Source organism: Rousettus aegyptiacus, unplaced genomic scaffold (assembly GCF_014176215.1).
Source record: "Rousettus aegyptiacus isolate mRouAeg1 unplaced genomic scaffold, mRouAeg1.p scaffold_m13_p_1, whole genome shotgun sequence".
Classification (NCBI taxonomy): domain Eukaryota; kingdom Metazoa; phylum Chordata; class Mammalia; order Chiroptera; family Pteropodidae; genus Rousettus; species Rousettus aegyptiacus.
Window position 1 is genome coordinate 92,597,365 of NW_023416284.1, and position 21,039 is coordinate 92,618,403.

The following is a 21,039-nucleotide window of genomic DNA, read 5'->3' on the forward strand; positions in this document are numbered from 1 at the left end:
CTCACCTTTCTGGTTATTAGGAACCAGGAAGGGGAGCAAATAAATATAATCCCAGGGCTGTTTTCCCAAACATATAATGAACCTCAGGTCTCAGTTTTCCCATGTGAAAAAGGGAGAGAACCAGACACCAAAAAGTATACATCGTAGCCACCACAGGGACAAGCAGATACAGGGGGCTTGAGGACGCAATAAAACTCACCAACACACGTGAAAATAGGTTTTTTGTGTGTGTGTGTTAATTTAATCATACAAATATTCATTTATACAGTAAGGAAAAACCTCCTCATCTTCATCTCCCAGGCACCATGAGACCCCACCACAAACACCCACCCAGCTCGCTTACTACACACCATTGTTCAGGTGGAGGGGGCAGCCATTGCTGCTCCAGCATTCACCCAAGGAAACAAAGGAAAGGCAAGGCAGGGAGAAGTGGGGAATCATCTTGCTTTTCTGAGGCTTGGCAACCCCACCATCCTCTCCTGCTGGGGCCCAGATTGAACTTGGGGAGGTGTTTATTCTCATGCCCACTTCCCACCTTGGCCACCCTCAGGCCACCAGCTGTCTTGGTGAGGTTCTTTTTAGGCTAGAAATGCCTTTGATGGGCTTCAGGTTATAGGTAGTCCTTACTGAGGGAGAGAAGGCTGTTTCTTGTAGAAAAATGCCCCGAATTCAACTGTCCCCATGACAAAAAGAAAAAAAAGGCATGCACACGTGCACACACATCCACACACACCTCACTCCATGCACACAAATTGGTTCTCCCCAAACCTAAGCCCCTCTGCCTCCCAAACTGGACTGAGGACACTAAGGATGGTGCCTGCCTCACCGACATTGGTAGTCCTGCCCAGAGGCAGCCTGCTGGTTGGTGACGAGGAACAGAGGCTACTGGGTCTGAGAGGGTAGCATATACCACCCCGCTGGCAGGGAAGGAAAGGGGCTCTAGGCATTGTTCAGAACCCAAACTAGTGAGAGGCAAAATGAGTCATATTGATAGGCCCCTGGTCCTACTCCATGGCTGGTGCTTGCTTGGGCCTCTGCCAGGACCTCACTTCTCCAAGAATGGGTATAAAAATGGTTTGTTCTTGAGAGAGAAGCCAACGTGCTTGGGTTACTTACCTTGCCAGGTCAGACTGCCTACAAGCAAGAGGAGCAGGATGCCCCTGGGAGGGCCTCTAAAGCTCCTGCTGAGTAACGGCAGGCAGCCCTCCTAGGACATGGGGAAGGAGCACCTAGAGTGGGGAAGACGAGGAAGCCAGGAAACCAGGGGATAGAAAGTCTCCCATGATGCTGCCAGGGGCAGCCAGAAACATGCTGCTTTGAGGGCTAGTGAGTAAGGAGAATGCTGGGCATGGGTGGGCTCCAGGGTGGCGGTGTCCCAGGAGGTTGGCACCAACAGTAGAGGCAGTCTGGGCCTAACAGTGCCCTCAGACAAAAAGCCATCGTGAGCCCCTGGCATGGGTGGTGGCTTGGGCACCCGACACAGGGACTCCCCTCTGCTCTGCTCAGGAATGGGGCACTCTTCATGTGCATAGAAAACAGGTGCTCCAGTGTGAGCCCTTGTTCAGCCCCAGACCTAACTGTACTGCCCTGGTCAGCAGGCTGGCTCTGTTCTCCCCCAGGGCTTCTCCAGCAGACCAAAATTTATTCTCCCTTTTATTTTTGGGGAGATGCGGAGGCAAAGGGGTAATTTCATACAAGCTTTTCTCCCACAATCAAGCTTTGAAAAACAACAGTCTCAGAAGAGGATGAGGAGGAACAAACAATACACATTTTTGGAACTCAGACACCCAGACAGAGACAGATAGGCAGGCAGACCCTCACCCACACACAGGCTATATAACCCCATTGCAGCCGCTCATCACATAGTCTCCCTGCTTGTCTCACACCCCCAGGATGGGTGGGGGTGTGGTAAGAGGTGGGAAACCGCACCTTAGATCCATATCCCCTGCTATCGAACCAACCGAGACTCGAGGGAAGGAGGGGGTGAGAAGAGAAGAGGGACTTTGCATATTCTTGTATCTTTGGCAGACAGCTGTTCTAGCCTGGTTCAAGCTTCCCATAGAGATATTCACATCTCAACCTGTTTGGAATCCACAAGATGCCACTGGGGCCACCTGCCCAAGCGAGCAGCCAGCCAATCAGTCTCTGCTCTGGCTGGGCTGCCCCTCCCCCACCATCTCCCAATATCTAGGCATCTTGCTCAGGGTGGGGCAGGGTCCTTTCATTTCCATCAAAATGTGGTCTCCAAGGTCACATAGTAGCTGTGGCCCTTCCCCATGGCAAATTCCCCATTTGTGGCTATATTTTCAAACCTTAACAGCTCAGCATCCACTAACAGGCTGTGAAACCACCACAAAAAAACAACTGAGAGGAAACGCAGGGAAGGGAGTTGTGTGACAACAGAGAAGCATGGGACACCTTCACACTTGCCTGCTGCACACTCGCTGGTGAGCTGCACAAACACCCATGTGTGTGCATGCAGCACACGCATATACAAAGCACAGAGGCACTGTTACCAGAGTGATTGGGGAGCTACTGTGTGTATCAAGAATCCAGTAAGCATGATGGCATTTCTGCCAAGAGAAATATGGAAGAAAAGCAATTTGACTTGTTACAAGTGTGTGCAGAAGGACACCTGTCGACCTCAGAAACTCCCACGTCACCCCAGATCTGTCCTCAAGGCTTCCTCTGCTGGCCATACAGGGAAGTTTGGTCTTCAGAGATGTTCTGATGGTAACAAACCACAGGGTTGACAAATACAAATGTCAAAGGTGTAAATCAACAGATTAAAGAGAAAAGAAGAGGAAAAATGTGATAACTCATTGGCTGATGCCATTAAAAACAAATGGGGTAAGAGACTTCTGGAGTCAGGTGGCACGGCAGATGTCCTCCTACTGCAGCACTGACCCGCAGAGTCTCCAAACATGCCACGCCAGCTTTTAACCTGAATCACTTCCGGAGCAAGCAGTTATTCTATAAAGAGTATGTTATCCCTTACCTAAAAAAATAAAAGTGGGGAAAAAGGGAGAAAAACTAACATGTGCTCAAAACTACAACCTGTCTGTAGGCAAAATAATTTTTGTTTAAAAAGATGGCTTTTTTCCCCCCATTTTAAACTTTTTTTCCCTTCCCGAGTGACCAAATGACTTGTTAGACTGACGCCTAATAAAAACCGAAGGTGGCTGCATGGATTTCTTCCTGGTAGACTCCACACCATTCCAGTGATTCAGCATTCACACATGCATACCGAGTTTACTCAAAACTAGTCTGTTCTGCTTCTTCCTCTTCTTCCAGGATGGGGAGGGGGTCGGAGCCAAGGGGCTGTGCGATGTGGTCTGCAATCCAGAGGAACCCCTTGCCCTCCCCCCACCAAAGTCAGGCCTTCTGTCCTTTGTTAATTTTTCTTCTTGTTGACACCCGTTTAAGACTGGCCGAAGGGGTAAGGCCCGTGGAGCCCCTGGAAGAGAGTGAACACAATCAGTGATGGCAGACACAGCAGGTACAAGTTGACAACCAAAATCAAGTTTAAAAATCTATGGTTCCCAATGAGTCCTAAGGAAGCCCAAGGCACAGTTATCCTTGCCATGCAAAACCTCAGGAGGCCAAATATCAGCACATTTCAAGTTGCTAAGTGTTCTCACTCAACCACACCATCCAAGGCGGGTGTGGGTTGGAGAAGAGACTCCTCATCTTTTAACTTATAAATCAATCAGTGCCTTCTTGAGAAAGATGTCTCAAACTCTCTGCTAAAAATCCTTTTACACCATTTTCTGTACTTTTAACATCCAAAATGGTTACTGCTGGTTAATGACAAAAACACTTCAGCAAAAAGGTGACTGTCTACCAGGCACCTAGGTACCAGGCATGGTACTAGAAACTTGTGTAGTCTTTGATCATCATCCTGACAGCCAACTGGGTATTATCACACCCATCTGATAAATGCTCATTTGACTACAGAGACTAAGAGAGTTCAAAGCACAAGGGTAGTAAAAGGTAGAGCTTAGATTCAAACCCAAGTCTAATCTTTGTTCTCCCCACACTGCCTTGTCCGTTACCACATGATGAAAAGGTTTATCCCAAATTCCCAAAGGCATTTTCTGTGGTGCGTGGCTGGGTGGAAAAGGCATCATAGTCTCACTTTTCCCTTAAGTTAAGAATGAGACTCCAAGGTGTGCTAATGCAAAAAGCAGATGCATGGACTCAGTGTAGGAGGATCTGTGCCTCCCTCTACTCACACCACTCCTACGGTATGCTCCTTGCAAAGACCTAAAAGGGCAAAGGTAACTGGTGACTAGCCTCAGTAGGGTCCCATACCCCAAAGTGGCCCAGAAGCAGAGGGCCATTGGATCAAAGGGACTAAATAGGCACAGGGAGCAGACACTCATACACACAACAAATGACTAGATAGAGGTTTCCTGATATGTGAAGAATCCTAAATCTAGGCACAACTTGGGGTGAGGAGGCACAAGAATGACTGAGATGACATTTTCCATTAGCTTCATGGGATGCAAGCAGTCAAAATTTGATTGCCTTAAAATAATTACACATTTTTACAAAAAGAAATCAAGATGCTTGCTTGCAGGGTTGCCAGTGATTAAAATCCCCTTTCGATATAATTTTGCTGCCATCTCCCCAGCACCTAGCATGTCACCTGGCCCTTAGCATGTACCCAAAAAGTAGTTGCTGAATAAATAACGGAAAGAGGACACATATTTCTCGGACTCCTACCTAGTGTCAGACCCCTCTAAGTCACAAGACTATTAGTCCTTGCAGAACCAAGTTTTTAAATAGCTGCTTAGGCCTGGAGACACAGGTGTCTAGGTCATGCCATCCATCTGGTCACAGCCTCCCATGTCCCAGGAGAGGCTGGGCTCTCTGGAGGTGGTTAGCTGGAGATGCACGACACCCACAGTTTCCACTGCAGTGGGATGCAGGTTGTACAGAACTAGGAGAAGGAAATCTGGGTTCTGTTCCCGACTTTGCAGCAGCTCACCAAAGTGACCTTGAGTAAGGTCCCTTCCCCCCCACAGAATCTCAGGTTCCCTCTCAAATCTTTCCAGATTTAAGGTTCAAGGGGTCAACACAAAATGCTTTGGCCCTGGAAGCCGAAAAACAGTATTCCAAGAAAAAAATGCCCTTTGGTCATGCTTAGGTAAGAGGTCAAAGCTGCCTAAACGGGGAACAGGAACATAAAGTTTCCATATAGTTTTCATTGAAAAGCACTGAAGTTGCTTTTGCTTTTTTGCCACCACATAAAGCCACAAAAGACCAGTTAGAGAGCTGCTTGGTAGTATAACTGAACAAAATAGCCTAAGAAGCTGAATTTGGGGGATGGGCAGGCAACCACTGATGGAGCAGCAACTATGTGCCAGGTGCTGCTCTCACACTTGAACATGTTCTCTTTAATGCCCACAGATAATACACTGAGACAATATGATCTCCAAGCTCAGAAAGGTGAAATAATCTGATCAAGGACACAGAGCTAATAAGTAGAACAGTGGTGTTTAACATGCCAAAATGCCACGTCTGCCAGTCCTCATGCCAATCATACCTCCAGCAGGCAAGCTAAGGCTGTAACCATCTCAGTAGTCTTGGCACCCATCCACTGAATCAAGTGGGGGATGGGGTAGCAAAGGGCTCTCAGACTCTCCTTTTCAGGGCCTGGTCGAGGGTCACACACCTCACCATAGAAAGTAAAGCAGCTTAAAACAAGCTGCTCTCAGTACTTTCCAACAACATTCACTCATCTAGAACAACCTAAGAAAAAAAATAAAGACTTAGATTCCCATAAGATTTAAAATCAATACAATGCTCAAAGGTCTCTGTATAGGAAAAAAAAAAATGCATAGTAAAAAGAAAACCCTACATGAAATATTTCCCTAAATTTAATTGCTTTCCAGACCAAAGCTCCACATACTTCACATGGGCCTTTATAAAGCCAGCACGACTAGCCTTGTGACTCCTTTGGAGTGCTGGGAGAAGGGAGTTCATGACTTCACCAAGGAGCTGCTGAACATGCCCATTTTACAGATAAATAAAATAGGTCCTATGCAATTGGCAAAGAGAGGAAATAAAGACACAGGCATTTTCAGATTTTCACTTAAGTGCCCCAGCCCTTAGACCATTCAGTGTGGTATTTAACTAGCTTAGTTTACGGAGTTATCGTTATTCCTCTATTAACTGAGGTTTGTGCCTTTTGGAAAGAAAAATGCTACCTAATTCCCTTTTGCCCAAAGAATGGCATATTGGAGTTGTTGATGTTTAGTACAAAAGAGTGGCTTGCGAACGAGCTCTATTTTCCTTCCTCTCAAATGAACTACCATCACTTCAAGAAAGGGAGAGAAAGCCAATTCTATTTCAAAACCACTTTATTATCTAGACTCCCCATGTGTAGGATTATAGGTGTCACAAGTGGATCACAGAGCACGGGCAATGCAACACCAGTTGTAAAGGAAAAGCCTGGCAGGGATTCCAAGAACAGCTTGTCCAGGGTGTCCTATGGCAGGGGGCCAAGCGGGAAGTGCCTTTCCTAACAGTGGGATGGAAGCACATCTGAAACAGGAGGCACATCCACATTTCAGGTTCCACTGGAGTTTCAAGACCCAGTGAAACAGGTTCTGGTGGCAAACGTCTCCAACCCCAGCCTAAAAGTGACTATGCAGATAATGTAGACTCTTGTGGGGCCTAGAAATACTTCTGCTTTTATCAGTAGGAAAAGCAAATGCCAAATATTTTAACTAACCTGGCATTACCGATATCACTCCTTTAAAAGTTGTACCACTACTAATAAGGAAAACAGATCAAGAGATAGATGCATCAGATGGTACTACAGAACTCTGAATTAAACTCTGACTCAAGCAAAAACTGAGTACAGCCATCAGCATGATTACAAAATTCAGTGAGTTTAAGGTAGAAAGCCACCTTACTCTTTATGAGGAATCACTTCTCATCACATAGGTAGCACTAACAGCATGCTTGGATATGTCCATGCTAATGGAGTATGGATACTCTATTGAATGCTAATGAATAATTAAACCCAGGAACAAATGTCTTTATCTGACTCCAGGTCTGAAGGCCAGTTCCCCAGGGCCTACCCAACTTATATACAGAAATGGGTTTTCAAAAGCTACATTTCTTGGAGTAGTGTCATATCTGCTAGGGGACAAGAAAGTGTTCCTGGCAAAGTAGAGACATCTTTTAGGTCCAAAGAGGTTGAGGTGTTGCATGTTTGCCTCAATCTTCCTTATGCTTTCCACTGAACAGCTGCTGTAGCTATGAGCCCTTGGACCTAAGCTCTACCAGGCTACTGGGCAAGTGAGCCCTCTTAAAGCATAGATGCTCCATCCTTGCCAGGTAAAACAAAGGGGCCTCCCTGCTTGTTGGTGTCTCAGAAGAGACCAAGGCCTCAAACAGGGTAAAAGATTACAACCATTGGGCCAGGTCCTGAACTGCACTTCCATGATGGAATAACTACTGTAAACTGTAATATAGCTAATTTTCTAAAATATTTTTAAAAGAGAGCACTTCTAGACATAAAAGAAAAACTCAGTCTCATTCATCACAATCTCCTGAAAGGACAATTTAAGATCCAATACTTATGATTCTGCTCTCAAAGCAAAGCCAAAAAAACCCCACAACTCTCTGATTTGTTTTTTTCACAACAGTTTATAGTTGTCCCTGTGGAACAGCAGACTTACTCTCAGTCAGTGAATTGGTTATCAATCATATTACGTGAGTGTGCACCTGCAGCATCTTAAAGCTCTTCTTAAAATTATACAGAAATCAAAATAACTTTTCCAAAAAGTACTAAAAAAACTGCCACAGAGAGAAAACTGTATGCCAAAGTACTAAAAACCAGAAAACTAGTTGTTTCAGCTAGATTTTTTAAAGTTTATTCATCAATTTTTAATGGTAGGAAGTACGGTGCTATTGAAGAGCAAGATGCCTTTTTATGAGGGTGTCTGCCAAGTATTTGTGCCTTGCACCCAGTAAAACTCAAATACCAGTAAGCTGAATGAATGAACTGTGAAATACTTTCCATTGGTGAGCCATCTCTGTTTTTAATTTTCTAGGGGGAAAAAAAGAAGGCTGAAATTTCTAATGAAAGAAAGATGTCTTACAAGGGCTTTCTGGGTTGCTCTTTTTCTCTATGAAAACTAGTTACTTAGAGAATGCACCACAACACGAAACTTTCACATACCTGTCTTTATTTTGCTTTTATTTGTGATTTGAATTAAATAAATAAAAAGTTCACACAGGTTAACAAAAAGACAGGAGCGTTTGCTGCTTGTCTGTGAAATAACATGCTCTCCCAGTGTATGTACACTGATGGCAGCATCAGACAACACCACGAGGGCCCTCCTCTTCCTTCTCACTTCCTGGGCCAGTCCGGTCAGCGCTTTGCCCGCCTAGTGCTCCTTTTGTTATCATTATGTACACTAAATACAAACACAGAAGAATACACGGTTTAGTACTAAGTTCTATCCTGATCTTATGCTGCAAACACGGTGTGATAAAGCCCTGCTCACAGGGCTGGCTTGGCTGGCAAGGTCCAGAGACTGCAAGCTTTGATCAAACTTGTTGGTCTCTCATTAATTTGAAATAAAGTCTGTACTGCAGTAATGGGGCAATGAGGACTCTCTCAGAAACACAAGGGCCCTTCCCTAGATGGCTGCCAACAGCCCAAGGAGGCTTGTTAGCAGTACAGCAGTGTCACATCAGCGTGATGGGAACTTTTGCAGATGCTTTAAGATCGGTATTCAAGCCACTCTCATGTGACAGTTCTCAAAATTTCGAAGAAGTATTTTATACAGTGGCTGCGGATGAGTGTGAGAACCAGCCAAATAAAAGAAAATAAACCTAATTTTATGTACGAGAGCTGATCACGGGGCAGCTCAGTTCACAGTTGTGCCAAGTGTGCTTCAAAGCTTGATTCAGTTATAAACATGCTGAATTAATTTTTTAAAAGTCCTGTAAAACCATATTTTATACTTACCTCTGTAACAGTTTTCCTGTTGCTTTTAACTATCTTCTATGGTCCTGCTGAGGACCTTCTCATCTATCCATCTATTCTCTCTCTACTCATCCATCCCCAATCTATTATGCATCCATTATTCTTTCTTCCTCCACTATTCATCTTTACATCCTTCCTCCATACGTCCTCCACGTCCTCCCTCCATTATTCATCCTCCTATCCATTTGAAGCTCCCCATGGCCAAAGGAGACTCCCAGGGCTTTGACCTAGCCCCTGACAAATCAAGAAAGTCACCGTGAAGAATAAAACTCAAATGTAATTGTGAGTGAGAACACATTTTGTATAGTTCTACAAGGAGAAGGACAGTGGCTGAGTCTGACTTTCCTTTTCAATAGACTTCAGAAAAAAGCTGGTTGCTATCTGTAATTCTAGCCCCAAAGACCTCATATAATATAGCAAGTGTGCTAGAATCCAGGTGGGATGCCAGCAGATAGAGCCCTCTCATGGCCATGTCCTAAGGTATAAGAGATTCTTAAAAAGTAAGAAAAACCTGGCAAGAGTCTCACTGGGAAAGCCATCCAAAAGGAAAGAAACTTATCCAAGTTCCCAGCTATGTGGCCACTGGTGCTGCACTGTGAGAGTCCTGCTGAGGCACAGGGTGAGGCTGCTGGTCCCAATTTCTCTCAGAATTTCCATTCGGGCTCCTGTAGACTTCTTTCCATTATCCTTTCCTTACATTCAATCCTCTTCCCCCATCTCTTTTACAATTAAATCACCACATCACTCCCCCCACTGCCACCCCCCAGCCTCCACAAATGGCTGGCTGATTGAGGGAAGAGAATAAATTATCTATCCTTGGTCCCATTCAGACTTATTTGATTTCATCTTGCCACTCCCCTGCTCAAAAGCATTGTTGGCACTCTGTTTCCTTTTACATTAAAAGTGAACTCTCCTTTGCTTGGCTTTCAAAGGTCTTCCTTCCAAAATTCACCCCACCCTCTTTAGGCACATCTCACCACAGTCAGGCTGGCCAGTGTCCCATGAACACACCTTACCTGTGGTTGCCTCTGGGCCTTTCTTCCTGCATGTGCTTCCTCTTCCCTCCAATTAAGTTTGAATCTATCATCCACCATGGTAGTATTTTTACAGCAACTCCATACCTCATTGCTTTCTCCTTCCTCCAAACTTCTATGAGCACTTAAAAGTCAACTGGAACTCAATATACTCCATCTTTACTCTTACTCTTATGAGCTAGTCACATGTATATAGTCAGACAGTAAATTCTTTGAAGAAAAGGATTAGTACAGGATGAGCACTGAGGAGGCCTCACTAGCTGACTAAATAATATCAAAGATATCTCTGTGTAAAGCAGTTTGAACTGACCCTTGGGCAGTGAAATCACAGCAAAAATCCCAAGACCCTCCTTTTGCAGATGAATGTCCACAGCTTTGGAAAGGGTCTCACTTTCAGTTGAGCTCTAAAGAAGCCCACTTTCTCCCCATGAAGTACACCACCACCTTCCATTCTGCATCTGGTCCTGTCAGAATACAGTGACAGCAGACTGAGCTAAGAACAAATCATTTGAAACTTGAGCCTTTATACCAGGAGACAAATTCTCAAACTTTTTAAATTATACTCATCTGCTTGAACCTGTAAATTCACTAGTCCTACTTTGAGACCTTTCAGCAGAAATTAAAATGCTAAATTCAGAGTATAGGGATGAGAATGCACCCTTACAACCAAAATAAAATATTCTGGGAATCTTGGGACTACTAGCTCCATTAGACTGATCCACATCAGATCAGTCTAAAATAATGCTCTGAGCCCCCAAAAGAAATAAAACGGAGCTGAACAGCTTTGAATCTGTTGAAGTACAAAAGGGAGAGTTCCTGGAGATACTTTTTATTGAGTCAGATAGTAATGTTAAAAAAACAACAAAAGACATTTTCTAATGCTCACAGTGTTTGTTTAATTTATTTTTTAAATGGACACATGACCCATGCCAACACAAACACCAGCAAGGCTGGGAGGACTTTACTGGCTCCTATGGGTTTTCAAAAAAGACTCATCTTAATATCATTACACCAGAGCTTTCCCGCAACCCCCTTCTGCTACAGAATGTACTAATCTGCCAGCAAACATAGGAGAAAGGAATACAGCACACAGGTTCCTCGGTTGCTCTGCACTACTTCTTCCTTGGCCACAAAGTCTTTTGTAGCTCCTGAAGATGAACAAGGAAATCTCTATAACTTGACACTAAGTGTATAAACTACCTTAAGAGAACCACCAACAAACTTTGCTTTTGCCAGCAAACCTCATTACACTGTAGAAGAACAGTAGACCCAAACTGGGTCCCTGGGTTCTAGCCCATGGCTCACCCTCAATTTGCTATGTGAATATGAGTAAGTCACAACTTCCTGATTATTTTGCCAAATGGAAAGTATAACTACAGAACGTACAAGAGTGTTGTGAATTAAAAATAAATGCAGTAAAGGTGCTCTGGATAACATGAAGTGGTTTGTTTACATGTTAGACATAGTATTAAGCTCAGTCTTTGGACCTCTTCTCTATCTATACCAGTGGTTTGCTGGTAGAGTGATTTCTCCCCTCCCCCTCTCTCCCTGTAACCCCTCATCCTCCCAACCCCCACTGAGGGGACATTCGGCAATGTCTGGAGACATTTTCGGTTGTTGTACTAGGGGTTGGGGAGGTTCTACTGGCACCTAGTGGGTAAAGGCCAGAGATGTTGCTAAATTATCTTACAATGCATTAGATACCCCCACCCACAAAGATGATATCTGGCCTCAAATGTCTGCTGGCTGAGAAACTGCTCTACCCTCATCACTTAGTGGATTGAGCCAGTGTCAGAGCATTAGATACTATTCATACAACATGACTCCCAAATTTAGATCTCCACCCAGACCTCTCCTCTAAATTCTATATCCAATTTAGAGATATATAACAGATATATTGACACCTCCATTTGGATGTTTACAGAATCTCCAATATGCCCCAAATGGAACTCCTGATCTCTCCTCACTTCTACTCAGCCTTCTCCTTCTCCACTGATGGCAATTTTATCCTTTTAGTTGCTCAGGCCCAAAACCTTGGTGTCATCCTTTATTTTTTCTTACACACTCCTCTTTGAACCTATAGGCAAATCCTATTAACTCTACCTATACACCAGATCCAGACTAAGACCACTTCTCCTACCTCCACTGCCACCTCTGGTCCAAATCACCCTCTCTCGTCTGGATAATTGTACTAACTTCCCTATTGGTCCTCTGCTTCTATTCTTGTCTTGTATTCGCCACACAATAGCCCTAGTGATACTTTTAGAACACTCAGACCGCCTACCACTCTCCTCAAAACCCTTTAATGGTCCCTCTATTCCTCATGGGGAAAGCCCAAAGCTTTACAAAGGCCCACAAAGCATCCCATGATCTGGCTTTTGCCTCTGATTTCATTTCCTTTTATTATCCTCCCCTCTTACTCACTCTGTTCTTGAACAAATAGGGTAAACTTCCACTTTAGGGCTTGTACCAGTTGCCCCACCATCTAAAATATATCTTCTCCAGACAGCCATTGCAGAAACTGTTAGGGGCGCCACAACCTAAACGGGCCCTTAAGGGTTAAGGATAAAACGTGCTGGGCTTGGGCCTCACAAGAACAGAAGATAAAGAAGACAAACAGCAACATTCCAGAGACTGGCCGACCACAGACATCCTGTTTGATAACTCTGAGAGCTTCTTTTATCTTTGCTTATCAGCACATGACCAGTACCCCCTTTCATCTTCTTTCCTTCCACTGCCCCTTCCCCACAGCACCAGCTGAAGATCAATTATATTGTGACAAGTCCCTTTTGCCTGCCCCCCTTTGTTCTTGCTGTATAAATATAGCTGCTTTGCAAAATAAAATTGGAGGCTTGATCAGAATACTGTCTTGCCTCCACTCTTTTCTCTCGTCCGTGTCACCCCTCTTTAGGTTGGGTTCTCCTCGGTTCTCCCACCAAATAACCGGTCCCGCGGGCGGGGCAGGTGGCGCCCAACGTGGGGCCCGAGTGCAGAACCCTTACCCAGGCGGACTACGAAATAACAGAGGCTGCAGCTCATTAAGGAGAAGTTTTTCAGAGAAGAAGTTTTCAGGGAAGACTGCCTTTCACCGCTCATGGAAGGTCCTCGTCTTCGGCTCACCGGAGATCGCCGTCTTCGGTGAGTGTTCATCCGCCTTAGTTTAGTTTCGGCACGGACTGCTAGGGTCATAAGTAACAAATTTTAAACGGAGAAAGTAACAAATTTTAAACGGAGAAAAGAGTTGAGCATAAACTCCCTCTGTCTTCTCTTGGTCCTCTTGTCTTTTCCTTTTTTTCAAAGGCTTGGTCCTCTTGTCTTTTCCTTTTTTTTCAAAGGATTTGGGACTTTTCTCTCTAGCCCGCTTCTCGGCACAAGCCGTCCACCCCTGAGGTTAGAGGCTGCTTTTTCTGAGTTGGGAAAATACAGTGTGTCAGTCGACTTTAAGGCAGAAGTCGTCCACTCAGAGGGCATCCCGGTCGTAGACCTCTCCCTCCGCCCTGGAGAGAGCTGTAGGTCTGCGATTCGCCTCTTGAGAGCCGTGTTGGCGGATTGTACCAACCGACTGCCCACGTCGAGACCTCTGGTATAATCCCTCCTCTGCCGCCTCTGTAAAAGAGCCTTGTCTATGCCCAAAGGCACAGCCGGCGGGACGTCCGTAGGCATCGCACCCCAGGGGGTCCGTGTTAGCGGATTGTACTAACCGGCTGCCCACGCGGGAGAGAAGTTAAGTTCCCTTCTCCTCCTTTTTGCCTTGATACCTATGTTCACTTCCTCAGTTCCTATCCCTCTTTCTTTTTAGATAAATAAAACGAAAAGATGGGACAAACCTTGTCCAGAGAAGCATTATTCATAAAAGACTTAAAACGCTCATTCAAGGAACGAGGAATCCGAGTAAAAAAGAAGGATTTAGTCAAATTTTTTCTCTTCATTGATGAAGTCTGTCCCTGGTTCATAGTAAATGGCCCCGAAAGGCCCCCGCCCTGAAAAATGGGCCCCAAGCTCTCTAAAGAAGCGGTCTTTATTCGAGACCTAAAAGAATCTCTTAGGGAAAGAGGAGTTAGAGTTAAGAAAAAGGATCTTATTAAGTTTTTTCTTTTTATAGACAAGGTTTGCCCTTAGTTCATTGTTAATGGACCTGATATTCACCCTAAAAAATGGCAGAAAGTAGGTCGTGACTTAAACGATAAGCTCCACAGGGAGGGGCCCGATGCGGTCCCTGCCACCTCCGCGGAGGCTAAACAAAGAAGGTTTCCATCTGCACTCCTTGCCCAGACCACTAGCGCCGCACTCGGAGCCTGGAGGGCACTCCCCATTTCAGGGGCTGCTACTACTCCCCTGACCAAAATTACACAGGGCCCTCAAGAGGATTATAGTGAATTTGTCAGTAGGCTCCTAGAGGCGGCGGAAAGAACCCTCGGGGGCGAAGCCTCTAATGACAGGCTCGTTAAACAATTGGCCTACGAAAATGCCAATGCCCCCTGCCGCGCGGTGCTGCGCGGAAAAACGCGAGATAAAACCCTTGATGAAATGTTGCGCATGTGCCGTGATGTTGATCCCTTCACCTCTAAAATGTCCCAAGCCATGCATCTGGCCATAGACCCCCTTGCCTCCAAGGTATCTCAGGCTGTTAATCTCGCGGCGGGAGTCAGCCTTAAAACTCTTTGGAAAGGACCCTGACACTATAACCCTCCCGTATAATACAGCTCAGGTACAATGGCTAATTCAAAACGATGATGACTGGGCGATTAGTTGCACTTCCTTCCAAGGAACAACTGATAATCATTATCCTGCTGACAGATTAATTCAGTTCTTACAGAAAACCCCCATTGTTTTTCCCCGGAGAACCAAAGCCACTCCCATTGCGGGAGCCACGCTAGTGTTTTCTGACGGCTCCTCTTCAGGCATAGCAGCCTTTAGTATTAATGGACAGGTTACCCGTATACAGACAGCCTTTCAATCTGCACAGCTTGTTGAACTAACAGCTATAATTACAGTCTTTGAACTCCTAAGCGAGGTTCCTTTCAATCTTTATACTGACAGCGCCTATGTAGCTGTCTCTGTACCCCTACTTGAAACAGTCCCCTACATACGTCCCTCCACAAATGCTTCCCCCTTGTTTTCCAAATTACAAAAACTAATCATTAATCGCAATGCTCCGTTTTTTATTGGACACATTCGCGCTCATTCAGGCTTACCTGGGCCTCTCTCGCAGAGGGAAATAATATAGTAGACCAGGCCACCAAACATGTTATTCAACATGTCATAGCTCTTTTGGCCGTCATCCCCCAGCCAAAAGTTTTTAAAACTGATAATGGGCCAGGCTACACTAGCGCCTCCTTCCGACAATTCTGCGCGCAGCTCGGAATAAAATACATCACGGGTATTCCCTATAACCCCCAAGGACAGGGCATTGTTGAGAGAGCTCATCAAACGCTAAAAAATATGCTCTTTAAAATACAGTCCGGAAATACTGCCCTTTATAACACAAGAGCCAGCCCTAAAACCCTAATAAATCATGCCCTATTTGTCCTCAACTTCCTAACCTTAGACGCCTGCGGCAAAACAGCTGGTGATCGTCTCTGGCACCCGGCCACCGCTTCTGATTATACACAAGCACTTTGGAAAGATCCCCTCACCAATAAATGGCAGGGCCCTGACCCTGTCCTTATCTGGGGAAAGGGACACGCTTGCATCTATGATAATCAGGCTCAAAACGCCCGGTGGTTACCTGACCGGCTACTAAAACTCTATAATCCGTCCAGGGATCCACAGCCCTGAGACCTCGCTTCCCCTCTGTTCTCTTACAGATAACCGCCTCGTCCTCCGGAGAAGCATTGCAGAGGATAGTCTCCAGCCCCTCTCCTCCTCACGGGAATTTTGCTCTTCCTCCTGTTTCTCGTCCTCCTCTGCACTGACTCTAATATTCCCCTTACCCACAGATTAGGATTGCTGTTCTTTACACTTTTCTTCTTAGGAGCGTGTACTCTTTGCACCTGCATATAATAACGTACCTACTCCTGCTTTGCGGACTTTTTGCCTCCGTCCATACTCATCAAATATTTAATTACACATGGCAAATCATTAACGAGGCGGGCGATGTTGCCCTTTCTACGTCCTCTTTGGCGGCCACCACACCTTGGAATTCACTCACCCCAGACCTTTGTCGCCTAGCTGCGGGAGCATCCCCAGACTGGGGACTCCCAGACACTTACCTCCCCACTCTTTTCAACACTGCTCCCTAGTCTGTTAGGACCTTTCATAGGCTTGCTCTTATTACTCACTTTTGGCCCCTGGGCGTTCAGGAGAATAACAGATCTAATCAAAAGACAGGTTGACTCGGCACTGTCAAAAGGGCCCACGGTATACTACCAACAAATCTCAATGACAGAGCCCTCGGAAGAAGTCGGCGCAGCCCTAAATTTCTCCACCTTGGCCCAAGAGGGACCTCGACCTTGGTACAGCAGGTTTGGTTGGTGGTAAATACCCCTCTCCCTACGGGGACGACATAAGGGACAGAGAAATGTCTACCTTCACCTTTGATAGACCAAGGGAAGGTATGGGCATCGAGATGGGTGCAGATGCAAAGCTACTGCAAGGGAAGACCCACTAGAGGGTCCCCTCTGTCCTTCCCTGAGAACATACCTGGTTTGCATAGAGGTTGGTATCCAAATCACAATCTAAAACCGGCTCTGCCTCTCCTCCCCAAAAGATCCCAAGAGCCAACAATAGATGGGCGTATATAGCCCACGGGAGGAACCAGGTCAATGTTCCCCCACTCGGTTAAGGCCCGCCTTTCTAAAAACAGAAAGGGAGGAGATGTTAGGGGCGCCACAACCTAAACGGGCCCTTAAGGGTTAAGGATAAAACGTGCTGGGCTTGGGCCTCACAAGAACAGAAGATAAAGAAGACAAACAGCAACATTCCAGAGACTGGCCGACCACAGACATCCTGTTTGATAACTCTGAGAGCTTCTTTTATCTTTGCTTATCAGCACATGACCAGTACCCCCTTTCATCTTCTTTCCTTCCACTGCCCCTTCCCCACAGCACCAGCTGAAGATCAATTATATTGTGACAAGTCCCTTTTGCCTGCCCCCCTTTGTTCTTGCTGTATAAATATAGCTGCTTTGCAAAATAAAATTGGAGGCTTGATCAGAATACTGTCTTGCCTCCACTCTTTTCTCTCGTCCGTGTCACCCCTCTTTAGGTTGGGTTCTCCTCGGTTCTCCCACCAAATAACCGGTCCCGCGGGCGGGACAAGAAACAAGATCCAGCTTTAAAGGGAGTTAAGCCCCTAAGTATGTTCTATAGTTCTAACTAGTATGTTTTAAATTTGGTCCAGGAAAATAAAACCCCAGAGACTATCTTTTGGCAACAACCAAGGGACACAGACAAGTTTTGTGACTTCAAGAGGTATAGGTATTACTGTCGCAAGAGTGAGTTAAAGGAAATTTCAACCTCAACAAAAATTTAAACCCAAGTGATTATGGAGGTTCCAGGGAATCTTTCCCCTTCCTGGAAGCTAGAGCTAAAGGTTGATTTCTGTAGCTTCCATAGTAGCTGATGGGGAGAGGGAGTTCAGTAGAGAAGTCACATAATATTTGGTAATTGGCTTGCTGCTCACTTGACATGTAGCAGTATACTATAGAAATCATGTTTTCCCTAGCCCACAGCTGTTAGCTCAGTTGATAAAAATGTGTACTTGAACACTATTTGTAATTGGGAAACAATGGAGTACTCTGTTGAGGAGTTAAAAACAACTGCATTTGTTCATACCCCAGTTTTACCACTTTCCAGCTACAAGACTTTGGGCAAGTCATGAAATCTATGTACCTCAAGTCTCCGCAACTATAAAGTAGGGATAATAAAAGTACCTGTGTCATAGTACTGTTGTATGGACTAAATGAAGTAATGTATGTCAAACACTGAGCCTGAGCCTGCTGCCTCTGGGGAAAAAATAGTGAGGGTTGGGAGGCAGGGAGGTGACTGATATTTTTTTGTAATAAGCTTTGTAGAAGTACTTGGCTCCTTAAGTTATGTACATTAATAACTTTAACAATAAAAATTAAACTTATCGAGTCCTCGGCACAGTGCTTGGCACATAGTAAGTTTCAATAAACGATAGTTTTACAGCTCTGATTATTGTACTTTTTTGGCCTCTGACTGGGAACAGTATGCTTTTGCTACCTGTCCCCTTGTTAGAAGAGAACACAAGCTGGATAAAATATCAAATGACACAAGTTTTCCTTCCAGCTTCTCTTTCAGCCATCTTTAAACTTTTCATGGAAAGGGTCTGTGTCTAAGAACAAAGAGGCAATTTTCACAGTGGTGGGAAGGTTACACTTCCCTCTGTTGCCTCACATAACCATTAGCCCAGCTAAAGACACCAACCACCTGCCTTCTGGTCAAGTTCAGTGTCCTCTGAACTAGGTAAAAGAGGAAGTCACCCTAAACCCATCCCCTATTATTATGTCGAAATGATTGGGTACGATCCATAAGCCATTACATCCTCAGGCCTATACAGCAAAAGATTTCCCTTTTCCAAACCTCCCCCCTCTAGTAACGAGAGAGAGAGAAAGAAAGAGAGAGAGAGAGAGAGAGAGAGAGAGAGAGAGAGAGAGACAGACAGACAGACAGACACACACAGACAGACACAGACGGATGAGGCGGGGAGGGAGGGATGGAGAGAGTGGGGAGGGAGAAAGAGGGGGAGAGAGGGAGAAGGGTGAGGGGAGAGGAGAGGGAGAGGAGAGGGAGAGGGATGGTGGGAGAGAGAAGCAGGTGGGTGTGGGCAGGCAGGGCAGATGGCATCTGGTAGTGGCAGGTGCTGATGAACCTTTCCACAAAGATAATAGCAAGTTTCTCCTTCTGAACCAGCACTTGTCTGAAGTAATAACAGTGGCTCAGACTGAAATCCAGTTTAAAGGAGGAATATATAACATATACTAGCTCCAAACATTTTAAAAGTAAGAATGAACACAAAATAAAAGCCATAGTCCAAGTAACAAAATAAATGAACTTGGGATTCTTTTCAGCTCCCCCAGTGTAAACTATTAGTCTTGTTAAAAATAAGGAAGTGAAGCATTTGGTTGTCCCGAAGAACAGCCGCTTGGTTTTTGCCAACCACATTCTTATTCACAGCTATCCTGAACAGACCATTTGGTTGATGTCTTATCTCTCTGTAAGGCCTTCTTAGTAAACATTTAGAGATTTAAAAAAATTACTGGCAAGTAAGAAAAAGAAGTATCTATTTTCTCCTTCAACACTTCTACAAGTTGTTTTTCACTACTTTCACACTGGCCAAATAGAATCTATCCTGGCCTTCAGAGATGAGTCAGAGAACTAGAATTCATGGCAAGACTAGCCTTGAGTCAACAGAGTGCGCACCTATCCTCTGTGACTATCCCCTGAGATTCTTGAGCTAATGACATTAAAAAAGGGCTCCTTAAAACAGTGCCTAACCTTCACCAGCTGTATTTGATCTGACTGTTCCCCCTGGTACAGATCAGCCACAATTGAGCTGATAATGAGGCCAGCCAATTTCTAACAAAAGCAAGGAATCAGATTTATGAATCTTTGAAGCAGGTCAGCATATACTTACTTTTCTGACTCCCTCTGACAGGTCGCACTCAGGCCCTTGGTGTTGTGGGATGGCACTAAGGCAGGCATTCCCACCCAGAGCTTCCCCTCAAGCACAAAGCTCTGAACTCAGAAAGCTAATGGTTATTCAAGAGTAGCTGAGGAAAAGCTCCAGGGGTGTCTAGTCCTGGCACTGACAGAAGTGCAATTATGTTGACATATCCACCCAGTCCTCATAGAGCGGGTGCATGAAGCAATCTTCTCATTTCATCCTACCAACCTTAGCAAGTTAAACTGTAACTATGGAAGCATCAGGAAACTGTATCTGTCTACTAATATTGTGGCCATGGGCTCGCAATAGCATCTTATTATTTCCCAGGTTAACAGAAGACAGGGAAGAAATTTCTTTAGAGTAAATCGAATTTATTTCCAACTCAGTGATTCCTGATACTAAGGCCTCAGGACTCTTCCTACTCATCCAATAAAAATGATGCCTGGGGTGAACTGAAAACACTGCCCCAACTCTAGAGCCTCAAGGGTTTCTTTCATTCTTTCTACTCATTCATTAATAAAAGGGTTTATTATAAACACCACGTGGTCTGTGGACCCTGAGTGTTATAAAAAGTTTTTATTTTTATCAACCAGAAAGAAAAGTCATTCTTAAGACTCAACAAACAGGGAAATTCTTCAAAAAGAAGCTGCCAATGGCAATCCTCAGTTTATAATGAGCTGCTTATCTTATCTTTCAACTCTGCTTCTCTCATGCCTTGATGATACTGGTCTCAAATTAGTTAATGCTTTCACTCAACACAGCCTCCAGCTCAATAAGAGGATCTCAGAAAACTCCAGGATCACCTACTAAGAAATACATTTTAGTAAACGAGGCACCTGGATTTGAATCCCAGCTCTACCTCTCACTAATGGGCAAGTTACTTAGCCCCTAGGAGCTTCTGTTTTTTTTTTATCAAAAAATGAGATGATACATGTAAAGTACTTGGCAGCACACCTGGCATATAGGAGCAGTTAAAAAATAATTCTGGTATATACCCGATCTCATCACTTTCAGAACCTCGAGTAGGACCGTCTTTAAAAATAAATAAATTTATATTCTCAAACCAAACACCAATGTTTAGAAGTATCCCTGCTTTAAGATATCCATTTAAGTATAGTCCCAATTCTTTCCAAAGCCTTTATTTCATTTACTGCTCCTCAAAGGAACATAGTGTACCCACATCACCTGATCACATGTTCCTTACTCATTCTGCCCTCAGCACTAAAACTGTTCTTCATATCATTGTCCTTCCCGTCTTTCCAAATCTGTCCGTTCTTTGAAAAGCCCATCAACTCCATCTCTACCTTCTCTAATTCTAACCCCTAGCCATATACACAAATTGTACATTTTGACTGTATTGTT

General features: G+C 44.8%; 1 protein-coding gene across 2 annotated transcripts in view; it reads right to left on the reverse strand.

Moving 5' to 3' along the window:
- Window positions 1–214: 214 nt before the first annotated feature.
- Window positions 215–21,039, reverse strand: part of ILRUN (inflammation and lipid regulator with UBA-like and NBR1-like domains) — an 87,593-nt gene continuing 66,768 nt past the window's right edge. Inside the window, exon 5 of one of the 2 annotated variants that reach the window (XM_016146944.2) lies at window positions 215–3,457. In XM_016146944.2, the coding sequence (XP_016002430.1) occupies window positions 3,422–3,457 (36 nt within the window). In that variant the 3' untranslated portion in view covers window positions 215–3,421. Of the gene's footprint in view, window positions 3,458–8,190; window positions 8,439–21,039 lie in introns of those variants that run through there. The other variant, XM_016146945.2, reaches the window with a different exon arrangement.